Source organism: Ceratotherium simum, chromosome 1, assembly GCF_057802395.1.
Source record: "Ceratotherium simum simum isolate JZ-2026a chromosome 1, ASM5780239v1, whole genome shotgun sequence".
NCBI lineage: Eukaryota > Metazoa > Chordata > Mammalia > Perissodactyla > Rhinocerotidae > Ceratotherium > Ceratotherium simum.
This window is the reverse complement of record NC_141900.1, coordinates 34,052,812-34,072,686: the sequence shown is the minus strand read 5'-3', so window position 1 is coordinate 34,072,686 and position 19,875 is coordinate 34,052,812. Positions and strand designations below refer to the sequence as shown.

At 38.5% G+C, this 19,875-nt stretch overlaps 1 protein-coding gene across 1 annotated transcript in view; it reads right to left on the bottom strand.

The window, feature by feature from the left end:
- ZNF804B (zinc finger protein 804B) overlaps positions 1 to 18,179 on the bottom strand; it is a 509,244-nt gene extending 491,065 nt beyond the window's left edge. The window contains exon 1 of the mRNA XM_004431321.3: positions 17,806 to 18,179. Coding sequence (XP_004431378.1) covers positions 17,806 to 17,913 — 108 coding nt within the window. The 5' untranslated portion in view covers positions 17,914 to 18,179. The remainder of the gene's footprint in view (positions 1 to 17,805) is intronic.
- Positions 18,180 to 19,875: the final 1,696 nt, after the last annotated feature.

Below are 19,875 nucleotides of genomic sequence, written 5' to 3'. Positions count from 1 at the left end.
GGGATAGAGAGTGAGCAAGTCATAAAACCTTCCTCAGCCTCTGGCCTCTGAGTTACAAATCAAGGGAGTATTGGTGAGTTGACACGGGTGCAATAATTTCACAATGTTAATGTGTACATATGATAAACTCGTGGGCTGCTTGTTTAAAATGCACATCCCAGGCCCCACCCCAGGCATTCTGATTCTATTAACTCTAGTGTGGGGGGCCTCAAATCTGCAATTTAGCCCCATTTAGACAACTGATGAACAAAAAAGATGAACTCTAAAGGCCACTCTAGCTTGATTTTACCATAAGGAATTAAGTTGCCATATTTGACATGTAATTTAGAAGTCTTACTTTCCATCTTTATATTCCAGAATCAGGGGAAAGCAACACATATACACAAAAAACCTTACTAATGCTTACATTTAAATCAATCAACTTGATGGCCTTTCTCTAGAACATTCACAAATTATTAACTCCAATTTTTGAAAAATGAATCATAATCAGAAAAATCAGAATGTCCCCTTCCAGGACATTTACCAGGTTTATTTGTTTAATGTGTGTTTTCCATTCCAGATTGGAAATCCCATTGGAGCAGACAGCATGGATACCTTATTCACGACAGCAGCTCCACCAGCTAGCACAATGCCAGACACAGGTAATCAAGAGACAATTTATTTTCAGGAAAATGCAAAATGCTTACATTCCTTGGCAGGAGGTAGGAGTGGTAGGAGTGGTGCAGGGCAGGGGTAGTTAGGAGAAATATTTAGGGATTAAAATTAGCAGATTTACCAGTCTGATGAGGGATTAAAGAAAAACACTCTGAAGCTTCAAACCTAGATTGTTGGATGAAGATGATGTTCCTAACCATGGAAGAACACACTTAGTGGAAGATTAGTCTAGTTTTAGAGATTATGTGTTTGAGACATCTTTGAGAGATAATAACCAGTGACTAACTACAGATGTATATGAATCTAAAATTCTAAGATGTGGTAAGCAGAATAATGGCCCCCATAGATGCTCATGATCGAATTCTCAGAACCTGTGAATGCTATCTTACATGTCAAAAGGGACTTTGCAGCTGTGATTAAAACTAAGGATGTTGAGATGAGGAGAGGATCCTGGATTATCCAGGTGGCCCAATCTAATCACATGAGTCCTTTAAAACAAAGAGTTTTCCCAGCTGCAGAGAATCAGAGAGATGGAAGCAGGAGAAGAACTTGCTGGCTTTGCAAATGGGGATGGGTAGCCATGAGCCAAGGAATGCAGGCAAATTCTAGAAGATGGAAGAGGCAAGGAAATGAACTTTCCCTTAAAGCCTCCAAAAAGGAAGGCAGCCTCACCTATACCTTGATTTTAGCCCAGTGAGACCTCTGTAGGAAGTCTGACCTACGGAACTGAAGAATAATACATTTGTGTTGTTTGAAGCCACTAAGTTTGTGGTAATTTGTTACAGCAGTGATAGGAAACGAGTATACATAAGGTCTGGGTTGAACATAAATATTTGCACCCACCTTCAGATTTCTATATAACAGATATAAAATAATTTCCTTCATTAGTTAGCTCCCCTCCCTCTTAGTTTCTGCAATCTTATGGTAAGTGTTGTAAATGCAGTGCTAGGTATTTCTCTGTTGGCAATCAGTTCTATTCTCACTATTCCTACTCTACTCTGGGACTGGAAGCCTGTAAATTGTATATCCCAGAGCTCCTTGCCAGCTGGTTTCTGGTTAGGTCTGCCAATGGAAAGCACTGGTGGGAGAGTGCAAGTTAGGGAAAGGAAAGAAACCATGGTTTTCTTTTTCTGCTTCTGGCTCCAGCTGCCTTGGCATCTCAGCACTCCTGGGTTCTGGTAGCAGTGGCAGCAGCACCGGCATCTGCTGGCCTCTGCAATAGCAGCACAGTGGTGGCAGTAGCCAGCAGTTGGAGGCACCAGGCACTCAGGCAGCGAGTCCAGTAGCACCAGTGGGACGGTGAGCTCTGAGATGCCTGCAGAGCAGTGGGAAGTGGTTGTGGCAGCGGCCGCAGGGCCACCAGAGTAAGTCGTAGGGTCCAGGTAATACACTTTCCCCTTTGCTGCTCCAGCCTGAGGGGCTGTAGTGACTTCCTTCAGTTACTAATCTCTGGGTAATAGGACCTTCCACTTTTCTCTCCCTCAGGCTTTTCAACACCTTCGGAAACAATTCCATGCATTGTACTCCCTCTGTTTGAAAAGCTGAGAATGGTTTCTGTTATCCTGACTAGATACAAATGCTTTTTGCAACATGAAGTGGCAAATGATATACATGGATTGAATACTTTCTGTTTGTGCTAAGAGCAGGATGTATGGGTATAGAAGACTGTATCTGCACATGGACCTTAATATTTGCTCAAAATGTGAACATATGCACAACATGTACAACCCTTAGTCATAATATTTTCTCCTTTCAAATATTTTACTGTTAAAGTAGGTTTTTATTGAGGAAAGTGATGGAGAGAAAAACACCTGACTGGTTCATTAGAATTTCCAAAGGCAGTGAAAGATATTTAAATACAGTAATGAGGCTGGATGTTTATCAGCACAAACAGTAGTTTTAGATTAAATACCTATCCCTAATAGAAAAGAGGAGAAAAATTCCTCCACATGGCAGCAAGATCATAAAAACAACTCATCTACTTAACTCAATATGCTCTGACAAAAAGAATAAGTAAAATAGAAAAGCCACTTCAAATGTGTCATTGTCTTGAATTAAAGCTATATCAGGAAAGTAGGGCATACTGAGTATTTTCATTATGAAAGTTGTGAAAACACAGGGCTGCTATTTGCAACAGTTGTGTTAAACAGAAAGCTAATTGGCCTCCATGCCTATGCTTCTCTTCCCAAGAAAACACAACTACAGTAAAGAGCAATCTTATAGGGCCATCCAAAAAAGCAAGTTTCAACAATTTGATATAAAAGGGCTAATTTCCCAGTTAGTGCTGAGAACATTTTAAGGGGTCAAGGAAACCCTGTTTATGACAGAACAAGCTAACTTGCTGTAGAAGTAACCATCAGCTGCCTTTCATTGGGCACTTAACATTCATTAGCCCCTTCACTTCTTCCAGTGGCCCCATAAGGCAAGTCACATCCCCAGTGTACAAGCTGGGGCTCATAGTACTGAAGCAGTCACATAGCTAGTTAGAGCTGGAGTGGGAGGTCAAACCAGTTCAGTCCAACTCTAAAACCAACATGCTTAACCACTTCTCAATTCTTAATACATGAAGGGAAAACATCCATGCTCCCACCTTAAAACTGTAGAGGCAGGAGGGGTAAATGCATAAACAAGGCAAAATATGTACATGAACAATACCACAAAACCCTACATACATCATGGTTTTTATTTTAAATTTTTAAATAAACATAAAAACATGCAACCTTTGTTACCAAGCAACACTGGAAGGGACTCATCTTTTAGCAGCCACACATGCATTTCAGAGATCCAGAGGGGTGCGTCATCTAAAGAAGTAATTGATTATACCTTGGGTCTTCAATGTTATCATATGAATGGTGTCTAACATCTTTTGATCCAAATTCCTTAACAAAGACAAAATGAGTTTCTATAATGATTCAAAACATCCCAGAAACTCCATTTTCCTTTGCTTTCTGGATAGAAATGTCATATACCCTTAAAGCAAGAAAACCCGCATTTGGCCAGACCACCCCAGGTTACACTAAAACAGCAAAGAGGAGTATTTTGGGTGAACCTTAAATCATAATATCATTCTTGTGCATAGATCTATAAAGTTAATTCTCAGTTCTTCTCTCCTTATAAGGGCCTATTTATAATGAACTTATTACACAAGTAACTAAGATTAATGATGATTCAATTCTGGTAATCTTATTTTCTTGTTTATAAATCATTTCTGATTTTTATTTATAACAATAACAACAACCATAAAAGCCATGGTTACCTATCCCATTTGGCACAACCCACAGGAAGTAATCAGAAGATCTCATATCAGGACCACAAAGTGTTTAGTTCTGTAGTGAGATTAAAAGCATATTTCTACCTGAGATAATTTCCTTATTTCCTTGTTATATGGCCTACAGGATCCTACCTGGCCGTGGCCCTTACCTGCCAGTCCTGCCTTGTCTTGCACCCCCTCAGCCCCTCAGCCCCTCAGCCCACACCCACATCCCACACCTGGGAGTCTTTCCTTGGGTCCTGCTTTAGGGCTCTGTGCCGGGACAACTACTACTCATTCTTCAAGTCTCAAATTAGCCATCATTTACTCTGGTAAGTCTTCCCTATTTCTAGGACTAATTAGGGTCACCCTGTTATATCCCTTGTTAACATCTGTTACTTTTTCTTCACAAGAACTTGTACATTTATAAATAAGGTACTATGAAATAAAAATCTGTTTATCACCTATCTTCATTCCCTTTCTGTAGTCTCCACTGGGACAGATACCACGTTAATTGTATTTACTTCATTATATCAGCTCCTGGTACAGTGCCCAGCATATAGTAAGGGCTCCAAAATGGCTTGTGAAAACTTAGGATCTGAACTTCACCAGCTTTGAGGCAGAGCCATAGTTGCCCTGAGAGTTTTCCACCAAGAACTCTTGGTGTGTATATCTTTCAGCAGAGTAGCCCAGAGCTCTTCCAGCCAAGGTCCTTTTTTTTTTTTTTTTTTTTTTTAATTTTATTTATTTATTTTTTCCCCCAAAGCCCCAGTAGATAGTTGTTTGTCATAGCTGCACATCCTTCTAGTTGCTGTATGTGGGACGCGGCCTCAGCATGGCCGGAGAAGCGGTGCATCGGTGCGTGCCCGGGATCGAACCGGGGCCACCAGCAGCGGAGCACGCAAACTTAACCACTAAGCTACAGGGCCGGCCCCAGCCAAGGTCCTTTAAATCCTCATCTTGCTCTTAGGAGCTTCCTATTTGTGGTCTCCACTGTCTAGGGGGCCCTAAAGCCCTTCCAAAGCAGACCCTTGAATTAAAACTCACCTTCATGCTCCCATACTATGCTTTCATTATCCTCTTCAATGGTTTCCTTCCTTTTCTTTTAGGGACCTAACACCTGAGGTATTAGGTTAAGAGAAGAATCTTTTCCAGATCCTTTATTCACAATGAAGAGTAAATAACTAACAGGATGAAGGGATATTTCTTATGCATTTATGCAGAAGGGATATTTCTAAATGCAATTTGCATTTAGCAGCATCTAAATTGAAATGTCTGGCATTGGCCACTAGGAATGGAGAATTCTCCAAGGAATAGAAACAGAACCTTCTCTATGGGTGGTAGCCAACAATTCCTTCCCCATATATAGATCTCCAAGGAAAAGGGGGCACTCAGGTCCTCACACCACACGAAGTGCAGTCTAGTGTTCTAATGCTTTCTCTCTTCTAGGCACTATGTCTACTACATCCCTTCATTCCTCAGCTGATCATACTTTTGGTGCTGGCCCCTTAGGCTGCATCCCACAACCAGACTAGCAGGATTACAGGAACCCTGCCTTCAACTGCTGTCATTCCCTTGGTCTCATGCAGGTGGCTAAATTTTCCAAAAAAAAAAATTTACTAAGAAATCCAAAAGAAAACAAAATCAAAAGGACAAAATGAAAAGTCTACAAATGTTTAGAATTGTCTAGATCTACATTAATTTTAAACTCTGACCTAAGTGCTTAGTGCCATGGGCCAACTGAACCACATTAACACGGATGGCTATCTCAGTTCACCCTTTTCAGAGGCCCCCCTCACCTTTTTTTTTTTCCTTCTGTGTTATACAAAGGAGTTTGGTCTCTTACCAAAGCTTAGTTCATGGGAAGTATGTCTTCTCTTTCCACAGTGTGATTTATCTTTCAGTTTTGCTATAGCAAGTGCCTGGCACATAGTAGACCCTTAACAATACTTGTTAAATACACGATGGGTGAATGAATGAATGAATGAATGACTTTGACTCTCCAATCGAAGATTTTGAAAACATTTTCCTGTTTTCAATTCTAGAAATTTTGGGTTTCTCCAAGTCCAGCTTTTATCCAGGTTTCTGCCCCCCAACACTGGCTAATGCCCATGGGCCCTATTTAAAGTCAGCCTCCCCACCTCTTTGGGCACTCAGCTCAGGGGAAAACTTCTTGAGCTTCCTTGAGCTTATCCATTAAGGTGTTCCTGAACTCCCAAAGTCACCTTAATATTTTTTATAAAACTTGCAAACATAGAGTGAAATATATAATCAACGTCTAGTGATGAAATTAATTGGCAACGTATCAAATAGCTAATTGAGTTACTCTAGGCAAGATATAAGCGTTGTAACTAAGTTTTGGAAAGAGCAGGTACTTACCTTTCATGGTCCATCTAAGAGGTATTCAAATCACAGAACTCCAGGGCTTATGCCCAGGTGCATCTTCCCTGCTCAGCTTCCCTGCCCAGACACAGAGGAAAAGGAGGCCCCTTTCACCACCCAAGACCTTCCCCCCACCTTTAGCCAAAGCAGTTCTGCTTCTTCTGTCTAGTTTGCTTGGCTCATAGGATTTTCCTTTGAACAAAGCATATATATCATAGCTTAAAAAATAAAACAACAACAACCTGAAAGCCACTGGTCAAACATTAGTGAGCTGTTTCCAAACAGGGTGGTAAAAAATTTTGAGGTTCAGGCTATTTCCAGACTTCATGGAACACAGCACTCATCATCAGAAACTGAATCTTAGGGCTAGCTTTATACTCATGACTTAATGAAAAATTTAAAACTTTATGTACCCGAATTTTTGTCACACAAGCAGACCACATGTTGTATTCTAGTTACTGTCTGTTGGGTCTAATTTTAATATCTTGAGTGATGCTTATATACTATGTAAATCCACCCAAGGCCACGCCCCATGAACATGCTTAAGCCAATTATAATTTCTCTCCAGCTATGCTTTCTCACCTGTTCTACTCTCTGTGATTTTAAAAAAAAACAAATTCACAGCAAAGTGACCTACTATTGGAAAGGACACACGGGAAAATTTATTACTCTTCATTATTTTTCCTTTATAATACAATTTCACAAATCTTCCTTTTATAACAGTAAGAAAGCAAATCCTCAGTGATTGTCACCAAAGATTCTTCCAGCAGCATCTACAGAACTCTTGAACTCATACTATGTAGCATATGAATATTGGAAGATGAGCATTAAATTTGATTGAAAATACATGATTAGTTCTTTAAATATATTTAAACTCATTTAAATTAGGATTGATTAATATAAGCATTGTTTGGGTTTTATCTATAATCTTCTTGGCAATAATCCTGTTTCCATAGTAACACAAACATATTTTACCCTTGTGCATGCGTGTGAAATTATAACAACTTTTGTAATAAAGTTTACATATCATTTGCACATAAATTTCATTTCTTACAAAAAGTCCAAGCTAGAGTTTTCCTTCCTTTAATAATTTATTGTTATCTTGCCACCAAATCCAAAATTCACACCTCCTCTCAAATAATGAAAACTCAACAGCCATTCCTAACCACTTGCAAGATTTCTAAATCTACATGATGGTCAGATCTTTGAATTTCAACATGTAATATTAAGGAAAAGATAATGAAATACTTCACAGATGTCACCTGGATATAATCCATGTGTTTTAATAGCATAAATCCATTCATTCTTACCAAATCAGTGTTCTTTTGTTCATTTGTTTCAAACAGTTAGCAAGTTAGCTGCAGTCAGTCAAAGTGAAGTAGAAAAGGGAAGCAGCTGAAACACTGCCTAGTTACCTGTCCCCACCCAAAAAGGAGGGCCTTTGCTGTCAGTTGAGCTACAGGTATATGTATTTTTTACTAAAACTCATTTCAATATCATTTTTTAAAAAGGTAGTTTATAATCTGCTGTTAGGACAACGGTTGCCTTTGGGGTGGGTGGTGCTCAGTCAGGGGCATACCTGCGGCTTCCAGAGATTTGGAACGTTCTACATCTACATCTAGGGCATGAAAAAGCTGTACACTAATGATTTTTGACAATTTATATATTACATTATTCTTCAATACAAAAGTTAAGAAATAACTTTCCATTTAAATACCACTACGTCTAGCATAGAAAATGTTGGGAATTTCATAAAATTATAATTACTACTTCAATTGATCCTATTACTTTTTATTTAAAACTAATGCTTTTTTCCCTCTAGGAATTTGCAAATGCCTAAATCAAAATGTCTAAACAAATCAAAAAAGATAGCCTTAAGATGTGCCTTTAAAATGATCTGGTTTTGTGTTCTTAAGTTTATCTTCTGTATAGATGAGGTACACAACATAAAAGGGAAATATCTGGAAAAAGTAAACACATTTGAAAGTGTGGACAGTATTTTTCTAAATATATGATAATGTTTCACTGAGTTTACCACCTTTCAAGAATATAAAAACCGCCAGTATGTTGTATTTCAAAACTTATATCACATAAAAAAGTGTAATAGAGCATTTTGAGTTGCAGAAAGTTCGATTAGTATATAAGGAAATAATGCAAGTGATATACATGGAAGATTAGTGAATTTCACAAATTTTTCAGTCTCTTACATGATTTAACAATAAAAATCACCATCTGTCTCTGAATAGTTGAAAGGATGTCATGTTGAAGAGGGGGCAGATCTACCCTCCTGCTTCCGAAGGGCATACTGAGGGCCAGTGAGTAAAGGAAGAAGGAGACAGTGACATTTGGGGAAGGGGAGAAGGAGACTCAGCATTAATTACACTAGTCTCACAAGAGGATCAATCACTTTGGTGAGCAGAAAGGCCCCTCACCGTTGGAAATGTTTGCCCGTATTAAGAGTGGTTATACTCGTTTCCTGTGGCTGCTCTAACAGATTACCACAGCTTAAAAGAACACAAATTTAGTGTCTTACAGTCCATAAAGTCAGAAGTCTCATGGCTGAAATCAAGGTGTTAGCAGGGCTGTGATTTTTCTGGAGGATCTATGGAAGAATCCATTTACTTGCCTTTTCCAGCTGCAAGAGGTTGCCTGCATTCCTTGGCTTGTGGCCACTTCCTCTATCTTCAAAGCCACCGCCATAGCGGCTTCAAAGCTCTCTCTCTGACTCCGACACTTCTGCCTCCCTTTTATAAGGACCCTTGTGACTACAGTGGGCCCACACGCATAATCTCCTCAACTTCCTTAATTTAGCCACATCTGCAAAGTCCCTTTTGCCATGTAAAATAACAGATTCAAAGGTTTTGAAGATTATAACGTGGACATCTTTGGTGAGTCATTATTCTGCCTATCATAGTGATATATTAAAAAATACCTAGTGGGAGGCTAAACTAGATTGCTAAGGGCCCTTCCAATGTTTTTATTCTATAAATATGGTAAAGATATCAAATATCTGATATTTGATTAACAACTGTAACAAAAGTTTATTTGTTAAGAAACTGACCATACAATAAACCTGATTCACCCCACTCCAGAGAGTATTACTATCTCTCTGTATGTCCACCCTAGATGGCTGGATATTTTGGCCCAAATTCATTGTTTAGAAGAAGTCCAAGCTCCTTTTGTGGACAGTAGACATATCCTGATTGATTCAAGAAAAGAAAGTGCTAACAAAACCTTGATGGAAAGTGTGTGACTGATAAATTCAGGCAATTGGAGAGTGTTGGCAATTATGCAACAACCACGCTGTGGCTGCTCCAGGATGGTGCTTTCTCAAGGGCTATAGTGACTGCTGATCAGAGAATTAGTGTCTCTCTTTCAAAAGAAAGAAAAAAACAAAAGAGAGAGAGAAAGTAGGAAAGAAAAAGAGAGAAAAGGTGTAAGCTCCATTGGTTTTCCTCCCTACTACACACTCCTAAATAGGAAGGGAATTATCAAGTTTCTAACTTGTAATTCATTTCTCAGAAGCTATTAAATATGTGCCAATGAAAAATATGGCTTAACTAATTCATGTACGAATTTCATCTGTTTATTTATAGCCAATCTTCAGTCTCATGTGGCCTTTAACAAAAGATGTTATAAAATGGTTACATGGAATAAAGCATTCTGCAATTTGAATTAATAGGAAGTATTAAATAATACTTGAGGCAATTGGCCAAATGATCTTGTTAGATATTAAAGTGAGAAGTATTACCACGAAAACAGTGACCACTTAATCCATCAGTAGAACAGTTTGCTTTCCAAAAGATTTTGACTAACTAACATGGGAAAAAATTCTCTAAGGAAAAGTTTTCTTCAAGGAGCTACCAGCAGGACCAAAGGGAAAACATTTATACCACTTAAATTTCTATCAAAATCCTTTTGTTTTCTATTGAAATCTATAACAAACCAGAAGCTGTGCTCAACTTTGGGGATATAAGGATAACGGCAGACATCAATCCAAGGATCTCACATCTCCTGGTGAAATGGAGACCAATAAACAAATACAGTTCAGTGGTAATCAAGGCAAGCAATGGATGGGACAGCAGCCTGCAAAAGAAGCACTTGACCCATGATAGGGAACTCAGTATAGACTCACATGAGGACTCAATTCTTTAGTTAAGTCTGAAAGAATATGTAAGACATGGCCCAACAAATGTAGCAGAGGGGACAGCAAGTGCAACAGCATAAAGGTCTATAAACACTCGTCATAGTCAAGAATTCTGAGTAATTCAATATGGCTGGAGCATAGGATCAGGTGGAAGAATAGAGTTAAAGCTGAAGATGTAGGTAGTAGCTGGATCATGAAGACTCTTAGATACTACCCAAGGACTTTGAATATTTTCAGATAATGTGAATGTAATTAATATGGCCACTTCTATGTCACCTAACTTCACATTCAGATGAAGCAAATCAACAGGGAGGGTCAGACTTAAGTGGAGCCTCCATCACCTCCATCATTCATAAAAGGAGTCCAATGGTTATTTTTTGTTTGGAATATGGTATTTATTTCATTCACAAAGAGGAAATGCATATAGCCTTTGCTTGCCAAGAAAGATGTTAGGGGATATAATTATTCTTAGCAAAATGGAGATCTGGAAAGGACATATGTGTGTGTGGGGGGGCTACTGACTGTATTTGTCTGTTGCTGGGGAGGTACATGGGCCAAGTGAAGTGCTGAGTAATAGCTGTGGGAAGGAGGGCAGGGGAAGAACACCGGTAGGTGGGTTCTGAATGGAGATATGGGGGAAGCTCTAAATTCCGAGCTAGTGACGAAAATTATGTGTCAATGGTGAACAGAAAAGGAACTTGTATGCTTAGGTAGCAGAGCAAACAGAATGGGGCAGTTCTCACCATTTGCAGGGATCTGTGCCTCTGGAGTTAGAAGTACATGCCAACATTTATGCATGAACCAAGAAAGGTATCGAAAAAATTGATAATCATGTTAATGAAAGGCATATAGATCAATGACAAGAAGAATGCCAGGGAGGGAAAAGATTGTTTAGAAAAAAACAAACTGGCAGCATCCATTTCAAAATAAGTTATATCCTGCCTATTACACCCACACAAGAGTGAGATAAAATTTGCCAATTGTCAAAGCAAAGAATTGGCAACCCTAAATATACTCGCTACAAGTGAACAAAATGAATACTCTCCATGAATCATTCTCAAAGCCGTCCAGGACCAAATCCTGAGTGGCAGCCCTAGATTTGGATATTCTATATTTTATTATTTATTTATAGCCTGACTTGCTTTCCCAACAGACCTAAGTCATCTGAAAGAAACTTTATACATTAAAACAATAAAAAATAAATTTAAAAGAAGGAGAACCATGGAAAACAAAATTAAAATAAGAGATAGACTTTTAGAGGAGATGAGCAGGGGTGGGAAACACGTTGCTCTGAGGGCAAACATCAATCCCCATCACTTTGTTCAGCCAGAAATTTGGCTCTGGGTTTCTTACTAGCCAAAGAAGAAAAGAAAAATAGTTAACTATACAGCTCCCTTTATCCGTGAATAAAAAATACATTATTAGTTTCTCAGAAGTTTTTCAGAAACATTTATATGTTTAGATTTTAGGTATCAAATTTGAATGAAAGAAGAGTTTAGTTCCATGCTTGTTATCGGAGGTTCATATCAGGAAAAGAAGGATCATTAGTGAATATTTTAAAAAGTCTTTTTCATTTTAAATACTATATAATTTTTTTTTTGTATTTTTTGTCTTAAATAAGCTAACACTGTCTTAGTTACAACTGAGAATGTTGACTAAGGTATGATGTAATTCATCTTTCCAGAATTTCTTTTCAAGTCCAATAAGAACTTCCAACACAAGAGAAACTATGGAACTTAGTGATTGGCATAGTATTCCTATTATCATTATAACTATATTTTTTTCATGCAAACATATCAAGTAGTTAATTTCTTGCTCCAGACTTTATCCACTAAGTAAAGCCGATTTACAAAATCTATCTACAAAAGGCTGTCACCTGTTATTTTTATAAGGATTACTTGAAAAACCATATTTGTTAAAATCAAAAGACATTTTCAAGCAAAGTACCATTTTTATTTCAATTTTGATTCAAATTATTTTCTACAAAATATGTACATATATACTAAAGAATTATTTTGACAATGTGTATTTTGAACAAACTAAATTCACACTGAAATGCACTTTATAATGTTATTTGAAATATGTAGTACTCGTCTTGGTCCTGGCTCCCAAAATAGTCTTAAACCTACTGACATTTCAAGCTCTGTTAATACTTAACACATGAAAAATATGTATCTTAGTGCTCACATATACAACAAAGATTTCACAGTTACAACTAACACTGTTTTTTTTTTAACTATGGATGATTAAGTTCTATGTAAATACCATCCCCATTTAGCCTACACATGATGGTAATATGTTTTATTTTTATTTTGTTCCCAAATCATGGGACAGAAACCTAAAATAGTTTATCTTAATTGTATGTATAAAAGAAACAAATCAAGGAATTTGAACCATCAAATTTTAATTATTAAATAAATGTAATATGATCTAATAAAAGTCACAAATTATAGTCCTCAAACACGCATTTGATTCTTCTTCTCATGGAAACATTCTGAATTCAGGTAAACACAAATTTAAGTTCTAGAAAGTTGACACTTAACTTTTGAAAGCATAAACGCCAACTGCAAGTTTCTGAAATCAGTTAGCTGGGGGAGATAAAAAAGAGTTGAAAAGGCAATGAGAAGAAAAGAGGTTGCTTAATACAATATCTGACATAACAAAGAAAACATGTATCATAGGAACTGTAACTGAGTCTTCTTTATTGAAACTATATAAAAGTTTCAATATGAAAGGCAGCAATGTGTATTCATGAATTCAAGAAGAAGAGGCAGGTGACTTCTCTATGGGAGAGCATATCTTCATAATTATATTTGGCACATGAAAAGTGCATCAGTTTGAGAGCATTTTTGGATGTCTTTAACATGTACTTATTAAGCATAATGAAAATACAATTGAAGTTATAGGCATTAGAAAAAAGAACAAGTTTGTAACTGCACTAATTTAAGGAGTTCTCTGAATAGATGCACTCTCAAGGTAATCTTTTCTAGAACTTCTTTCATTTATAAATATGCACTTGTAATTTTTAAAAGGGAGATTTACAGGATTTTTTAGTCCATTTAAAATGCTTACTTGTTTGTATGCCACTTCATTCTATTAGGCAATTTAGTCATATATATAACTTAGGATAAGAACATTAAACAAAACAAAATAACAACAACAAAATCCAAGGACCCTGATCTATTATTGCTCAGATGAAAATCCCAAGAATTTCCTTCACATCCAATGCTTCAGGGAAAGACAATAGGCATTTTCCAGAAACAGATATCCCTGGATGTCTAACCGTGGTGCTCTCAGGAATAAGCACTTTTTAAGGAGTATCATTCTATCCAAGCTTCAAAAGAGTGGTAATAAGCTAAATACATACCACAGATAAAACATACAACTATAATTATTATTAACATTTACTCAATAGATATCCTGAATGATAGTCTTACCATTAACCACACACAGATTAAGTAAGCCGTATCAAACCATACTCGAATCTAAATTTGAGATGATATTTTACATTACATAAAATAACTAAGAATCTATTAAAATATTTTTTCAATGTTATATGGAGGATATTAGTAGTTTTATTAAATTCTAACACGGTGGTAGAAGAACTTAGAAGTTCAGGACAAAATGAATTCACCTATAGACTGTTTTCTTAACGAATACTTCAGTTATTGTAACAAAGTTTTACTGTTAACATATTTGATGGTAAAAGACTCTATAATGTAACATACAGGTAACTCCTTATGCTTAAGTACTGATAGCCAAGTGTGTACCTAAATCTATATCTATGTGTATGAGTGTATATATATGTGTATGTATCTCACACTGATTTTTAAAGTCGTCATTCAGTCATATTATTTTAGAGCTGTGATAGGGTGGGAGATAAATATCCTAAAATGTGGGAGGATGCAAATATATTTTCTAAAATTAGAGACTTTTACCATTAAGCACTATGTAATACTCTCCATCACTTTTCTTTTCTTTAATCTATCCCTGAATTTAAAGTAACATAAACTATCTCAAATCAATTATTCACATTCTAATTAGGATGAAAAGTAATATGCTATTTTTTCATACCAAGTCTCCAAAAAGAAGAGAGATGCAACAGATTAGACATTTGCATGTTTTAACTTTGAAGATAGGAGCTGAATTTCACTCTAAGATTTTCAGTTTACTGATCTGTAAAAATTGTTTAGGGGTAAAATACTTCATGCTTATTTCTCAAGTATCCCATTAAGTATTTATTACAAGAATTCCATGTAATGATTTAATGTTTTCTAAATGAAATCTTTTGAAATAAAAATGTATATAAATATAATCATTCCCTTTTGTACTATCAGTTTAATATCACATGTTCAGATTCTACAGACATTTGATTTGAACATGACAAATATCTATAACTACTTTAAGTATCTAACTGAAGAGCTATATCTATAAGACATTGAAATGTTAAATTCATATTATCCAAGTGTATTTATATCAGAACTACAAAAGAAGAAACTCTTATTACATTGAAAAGGAATTGTGGCTGTTTCTCTTTTCTATAACAAAGTTACAAAATGGTCTCATTCAATAATTGTGTTATGTGCTACTTTTAAGCAGCTCTATTAAAACAGAAAAATATAAATTAAAATAGAAATGAGGAACAGTTAGATTAAAAGAGTAAGAACCAAAGTTGAAGTATTACAGAACTAAGTGAGAGTGAATTAAATCAACGAATGGTATCCCAATCCATACTCCCAGATAAACTGAGTCTCAGCAAGTGGAAATAACTAAAGCCGTTGATGTAGACGTCAATTTAAAACGATTCTTGGCACTAAATTTGAAAAAAATGGTATTGTCAGAGTAGCTATGTGTTTTAAGAAAAAATAAATGACTGTATCTTATGGATCTGTGAGTTTAATATTTATGCTGATGAAAAAAATCAATAAATTTATGTCAACCTGAAAGGAACTGGGGGGGTGTATATTGTGGAAAATAAAAAAAGAAATGATGTATAACCAGAGTTTTTAGTTTCATGCTTCACAACTCATTAATAAAGAAGGAAAACATGAATTCATCTAGACCAGGAAACTATTTTACTTAAATGTTCAAGGGTCTAGGATCCAGAAGGTAGTGACCTATTTTAATTTAGGAAGAAAGACTAAGTGTTACGTAATGTTAAGGCAATTCTGACTTATCTCAACAACCTGCCTGTGACAGATGAATGAATGAATGAACATCATTTTTTCACATACTGCCCAGCTCATGTGAGAAACTATTCAAACCTTGAAAAAGTCATTCAAATTCCATAGTAAAATGTAAAAGAAGACAAAATAAATCAGGTGTAGGAAGTACATATGCAGACTAATTTAGATATTTTTTAAATGATGCAAACGTACTTTAAGTACACTAGAATGTGTAAATATTGGAGAGAACAGTCCAGTGAGTCAAAGTGTAGTGCCTAGATAAAGTAAACAAGTTAGTATTTTAGTAAGAACCGGCCCAGTAGTGAATAAGAATAGTGTCCTTTTGGGTGAGCACCCGTCAGCCAGAAGAGCTACGTGGATATGGGCTGTCTTCTCACATCCACACTCGCATGCCCACACTCACACTGTGGGGTCAGTCAGGCTCCTGGGAAATGAGTGACCACAGTGGTGGAGGAAGGACACTTTTTAATCATGTGACAGATATTTCCTCTGCAAACTGTTTACATTTGGGAAGATTAACACCGTATTCTAACTAACTTAAATAGACCTAAACAATGTAGGAACTATGAAGTAATTCTCCCTTTATCCTATGAGTTATTAAGGCAGATATACTACAACACATTATCCAATTCCAACTTTCATAACCAAAGAGAAGGTTTTGGAAGACAGCCACAGAGATTATCAAAGGGTTGAAAAATAATTCCTATGAGAAAGGTGGAATATTCTAGGTTTTTCAAGATGAAATGAGCTTAAAGAAGAATTTGAAGGATTTAAGTTTGCTATAAGGAAGATTCTGACACTGTGAGTAGTTAAACATTAAGGTGGTTTGCTGAGACTGCGGAAACTGCAATCCTGAGACTCTTTAAAAATAGGAAGGATTCAGACCAGCTGCTCAGAAGGATTGAATGTGGGCTTTATTCAACAAAAACTCTCCAAGACCCTTCTGACCCTATGAGTTTAATTGTAAGTGACAATATAAACAGTATATGCCATCGAACACTTCTAATTCAGTACCATACGGCTGGGAGGGGGGTTTGTAATGACCCACTTTTTACAGTGCATAAAAGCATGTGAGCCAATACTTTGTCATAATTAGGAAACCTAGTGATATCACTGGCTACTTGCGCTTTCTGGTTTTAGATTTCTCATGCAAATCACATATAGCACTTAATCAAAGGTTTTTTATAATGTATTGCAGTTTTGAATAATACATGCTAATGAAGCATTAAATCATGATGGAAAGTACCAAAAAAAAAAAAAATCAGGCAACTTAAGTTTTCCCTCTTTATATCATACAGATTTAAATTCTGGTTTTTACATTAAACTTGAAAAGTCGTTCTTTAATCACTTATTAACAACCCAAAACTTTTTTTAATATATCATAACATATATATTTTTTTTTCTTGAAACACATTCGAGCCCTTAAAACATTAGTGTATAGTATGTACCAAGGAATGAATTAATAATATATTGAAGTCATATATTCTGGACAAAATCATTTTATAAAAAAATACTTAAATAAATCGAATGGTAAACTAAAACTGAATAGTTTACTAAGTGAAATAGCAATCACTCAAATTGCATGTAAATACATTTGTGTATTGTACAATGAACCATCCAATTTACATTTCCACAAAGAACTCTTTGGCTTTCCTTAAAGAACCTACACAGTTAAGCATTAGATTTAATCAAGTTTCGGCATCCAACACCTTTCCTTTTGCCAAGACCCTGACGCAAAATCTTTAAAGAGTTTATTTTCTTATAAAGTAACAGCAGCATTATTAAACTAATCCCAACTGATGACTTCACAAAGCATGGTTATAAAGTGCCACTCAAACTTTCTACATTACCCAAATCAGCAGACTCCTAACTTGACATAGCACACAGGAGCTACCTTCACAGCCCTGCAGTTAACTGCATTCTGTAAATATTTGCATCCATAGCACTATAGATGCTAATGACTGTTGAAAATACACGTGTAAACACACACCCCTCGCTGTGTAACAGTCTGTCAATAAATTGTGTAAACAAACACAATATACCTACCGGTAAGGTAGATACCCACCACCCACTCATAGTACCAGGACAATATCTCTTTTTGTTTATATTGATTTTGAATGTGTGTGTGTGTGTGTGTGTGAGTGTGTGTGTGTGTGTGTGTGTGTGCGCGCGCGCGCGCAGGTTACCGGAGAGGGAGATCCGTTCTTGCAGAGGGGCCCTCTGAAGACTCCTTTAATGCCCCGGTAGTGCCCATTGCTGAGATGTCTCGAACTGATGACCAGGTAACAAGCCATGTGGGTCCAGAAGGGAGGCGCAGAGTCTCAACTCCTCACCAGGCGACCAGCCCTAAAATGCTGGCTGGTTTCTCAGCAGCAACAGCGACTGCCACCTCCCGAGAAGAAGCGGCCAGCAGTAAGCAGGGGACGCGGCGGCCGCGCGTCCCCGCTCCTCGCCCCGCGCGGGGCTCCTGCTGCCGGCAGCGGCTGCTCTGACAGCGGCGGCGGCGGCAGCAGCGGCAGCCACAGAGCGCTTCGGGGACCCGGCGAGCCAGTCCACATGCTGCTCTGACGGGGTGGCTGCTCAACCGCGGGCAGGCGATGTATTTTTTTTTAAGGACAACTTCCTGGGTCCGCTAGGGAATCAGGAACTCCCCTCCCCTTTCGTCCCGCCCCCCGCCTTCGCACCGGGTGCACGCCCCGAGGATGCCCAGGCGCGGGTCCCGAGGGTCTGGCCGGGGGCGGCCGCGGGCTGGGCTGTGGGCTGCGGGCTGCGGCGCCGGCGCCGGGGATTCAGCAGCAGCCTGTGCGGGGAGCGCGGTGGCGAGCCCCAGGAAGCGCCAAATCGCTGCCCGCCGCTGCAGCGGCGGGGGAGGAGGCGGAGGAGGCGACGGCCGGGCTGTGGTGAGGACAGGGGGTTGGAGACGCGGCGACTTGTGAGCGGGAGCTGTTAGCGCCGTCGCTCGGAGCCCTGGGCTCCGGGCCGCCCGGGGGGAGAGGGGCGCGCCGGGCGGCCGCGCGAGGGGTGACAGCTGTCGTGGCAGCAGCAGGCGACTCTCGCAGCTGCGGGACGCGCTGCTCTAGCTTGCTGCCATCAGCCGCCCTAGCCCCGTGGTCCCTCTGCCTTGTCTCTGAGCCAACTTTGCACGGTGTTTGGGGGCGGGGCCCGGGCTAACTGGGGAGAGCCGCGGTGGAAGAGACGAGCAGGAGGAGAGCGTTTTCTTTACTCTTTCGCTGTCTGCTCGCCTTCAGCATTTCTTCAGCGCCCGGGCTGACGGCGGCGTTGGCAGAAGCAACAGCTCCCCAGCCGCCTGTGAGGATGAGCTGTGCAGCCCCAAATAGGGCGGAGAGATTAGATGCGCAATGGTAGATAATGGATGGAGGAGGAAGTAAGTTTTAGATAGAAAACTTATAGAAGGAATAGAAATGAAACATGCATGCGCGCGCGCGCGAGCGTGTGTGTGTATCCAGAGTTATAAAAATTCACAAGTCTTTCTGTGTTCTTAAAGAGGCAAATATCTTTGGTCTGTATAGGACGTTTGTGTCTTCACGATCCCCAACAATCACCCCTCAGAAGTGTTTTTTAACGAACTTTTTCATCATTTACTGTAAATAAAGCCACCAGGGAGCGACCCGCACTGAGAATAAAAGACTTGCGCAGAAATGTGCTCTGAAAAGAGAAGGAAGCCCATCCAGAGTCAGGAGATAGTATGGCCTCTCCTCCACCCCGCGGCTGATCTAACGAGGTTCTGTAATCCCTCTCACCTCACCGCGCCGGGTCTGTGCTGGGGAAAAGGTGCAGGGTCGTCTCCTCTCCCTCTTTTGCCTTAGCATTGGAATTAAGTGCAAGGTTAAGGCTAATGCTCCCAGTCCTCTCCCCAGTGTTCTCCTTTTCTGTCTCCCACAATGCCCCATTCGCCTCCTGACTGACATTGAGGACCTATCACAAATGACAGAAACAGGCAAAAGAAAACAGGTAATTTAATTTTTCCTATTCAGGCAACTCAAAACTCTTAAGCAAAAAATATTCCAATTAATATAACTTTTGTAACTCCTCAATAAAGGCTTGAATTTTTGTTTACATTGTTACAATAGCTTATGTCCTTAATATTTTATTAAGAAACACATAAATGTATTACTCATTTTCAAAGTTTTAGATAGTCTTTTTCAAGTGTTTTTAAAGTGTTTATATACTAGAAAGCATCTTAGTTTATAAGGTGAAAATGCCAATTCCTTGCAAACTTCAAGTTGAGAATTACT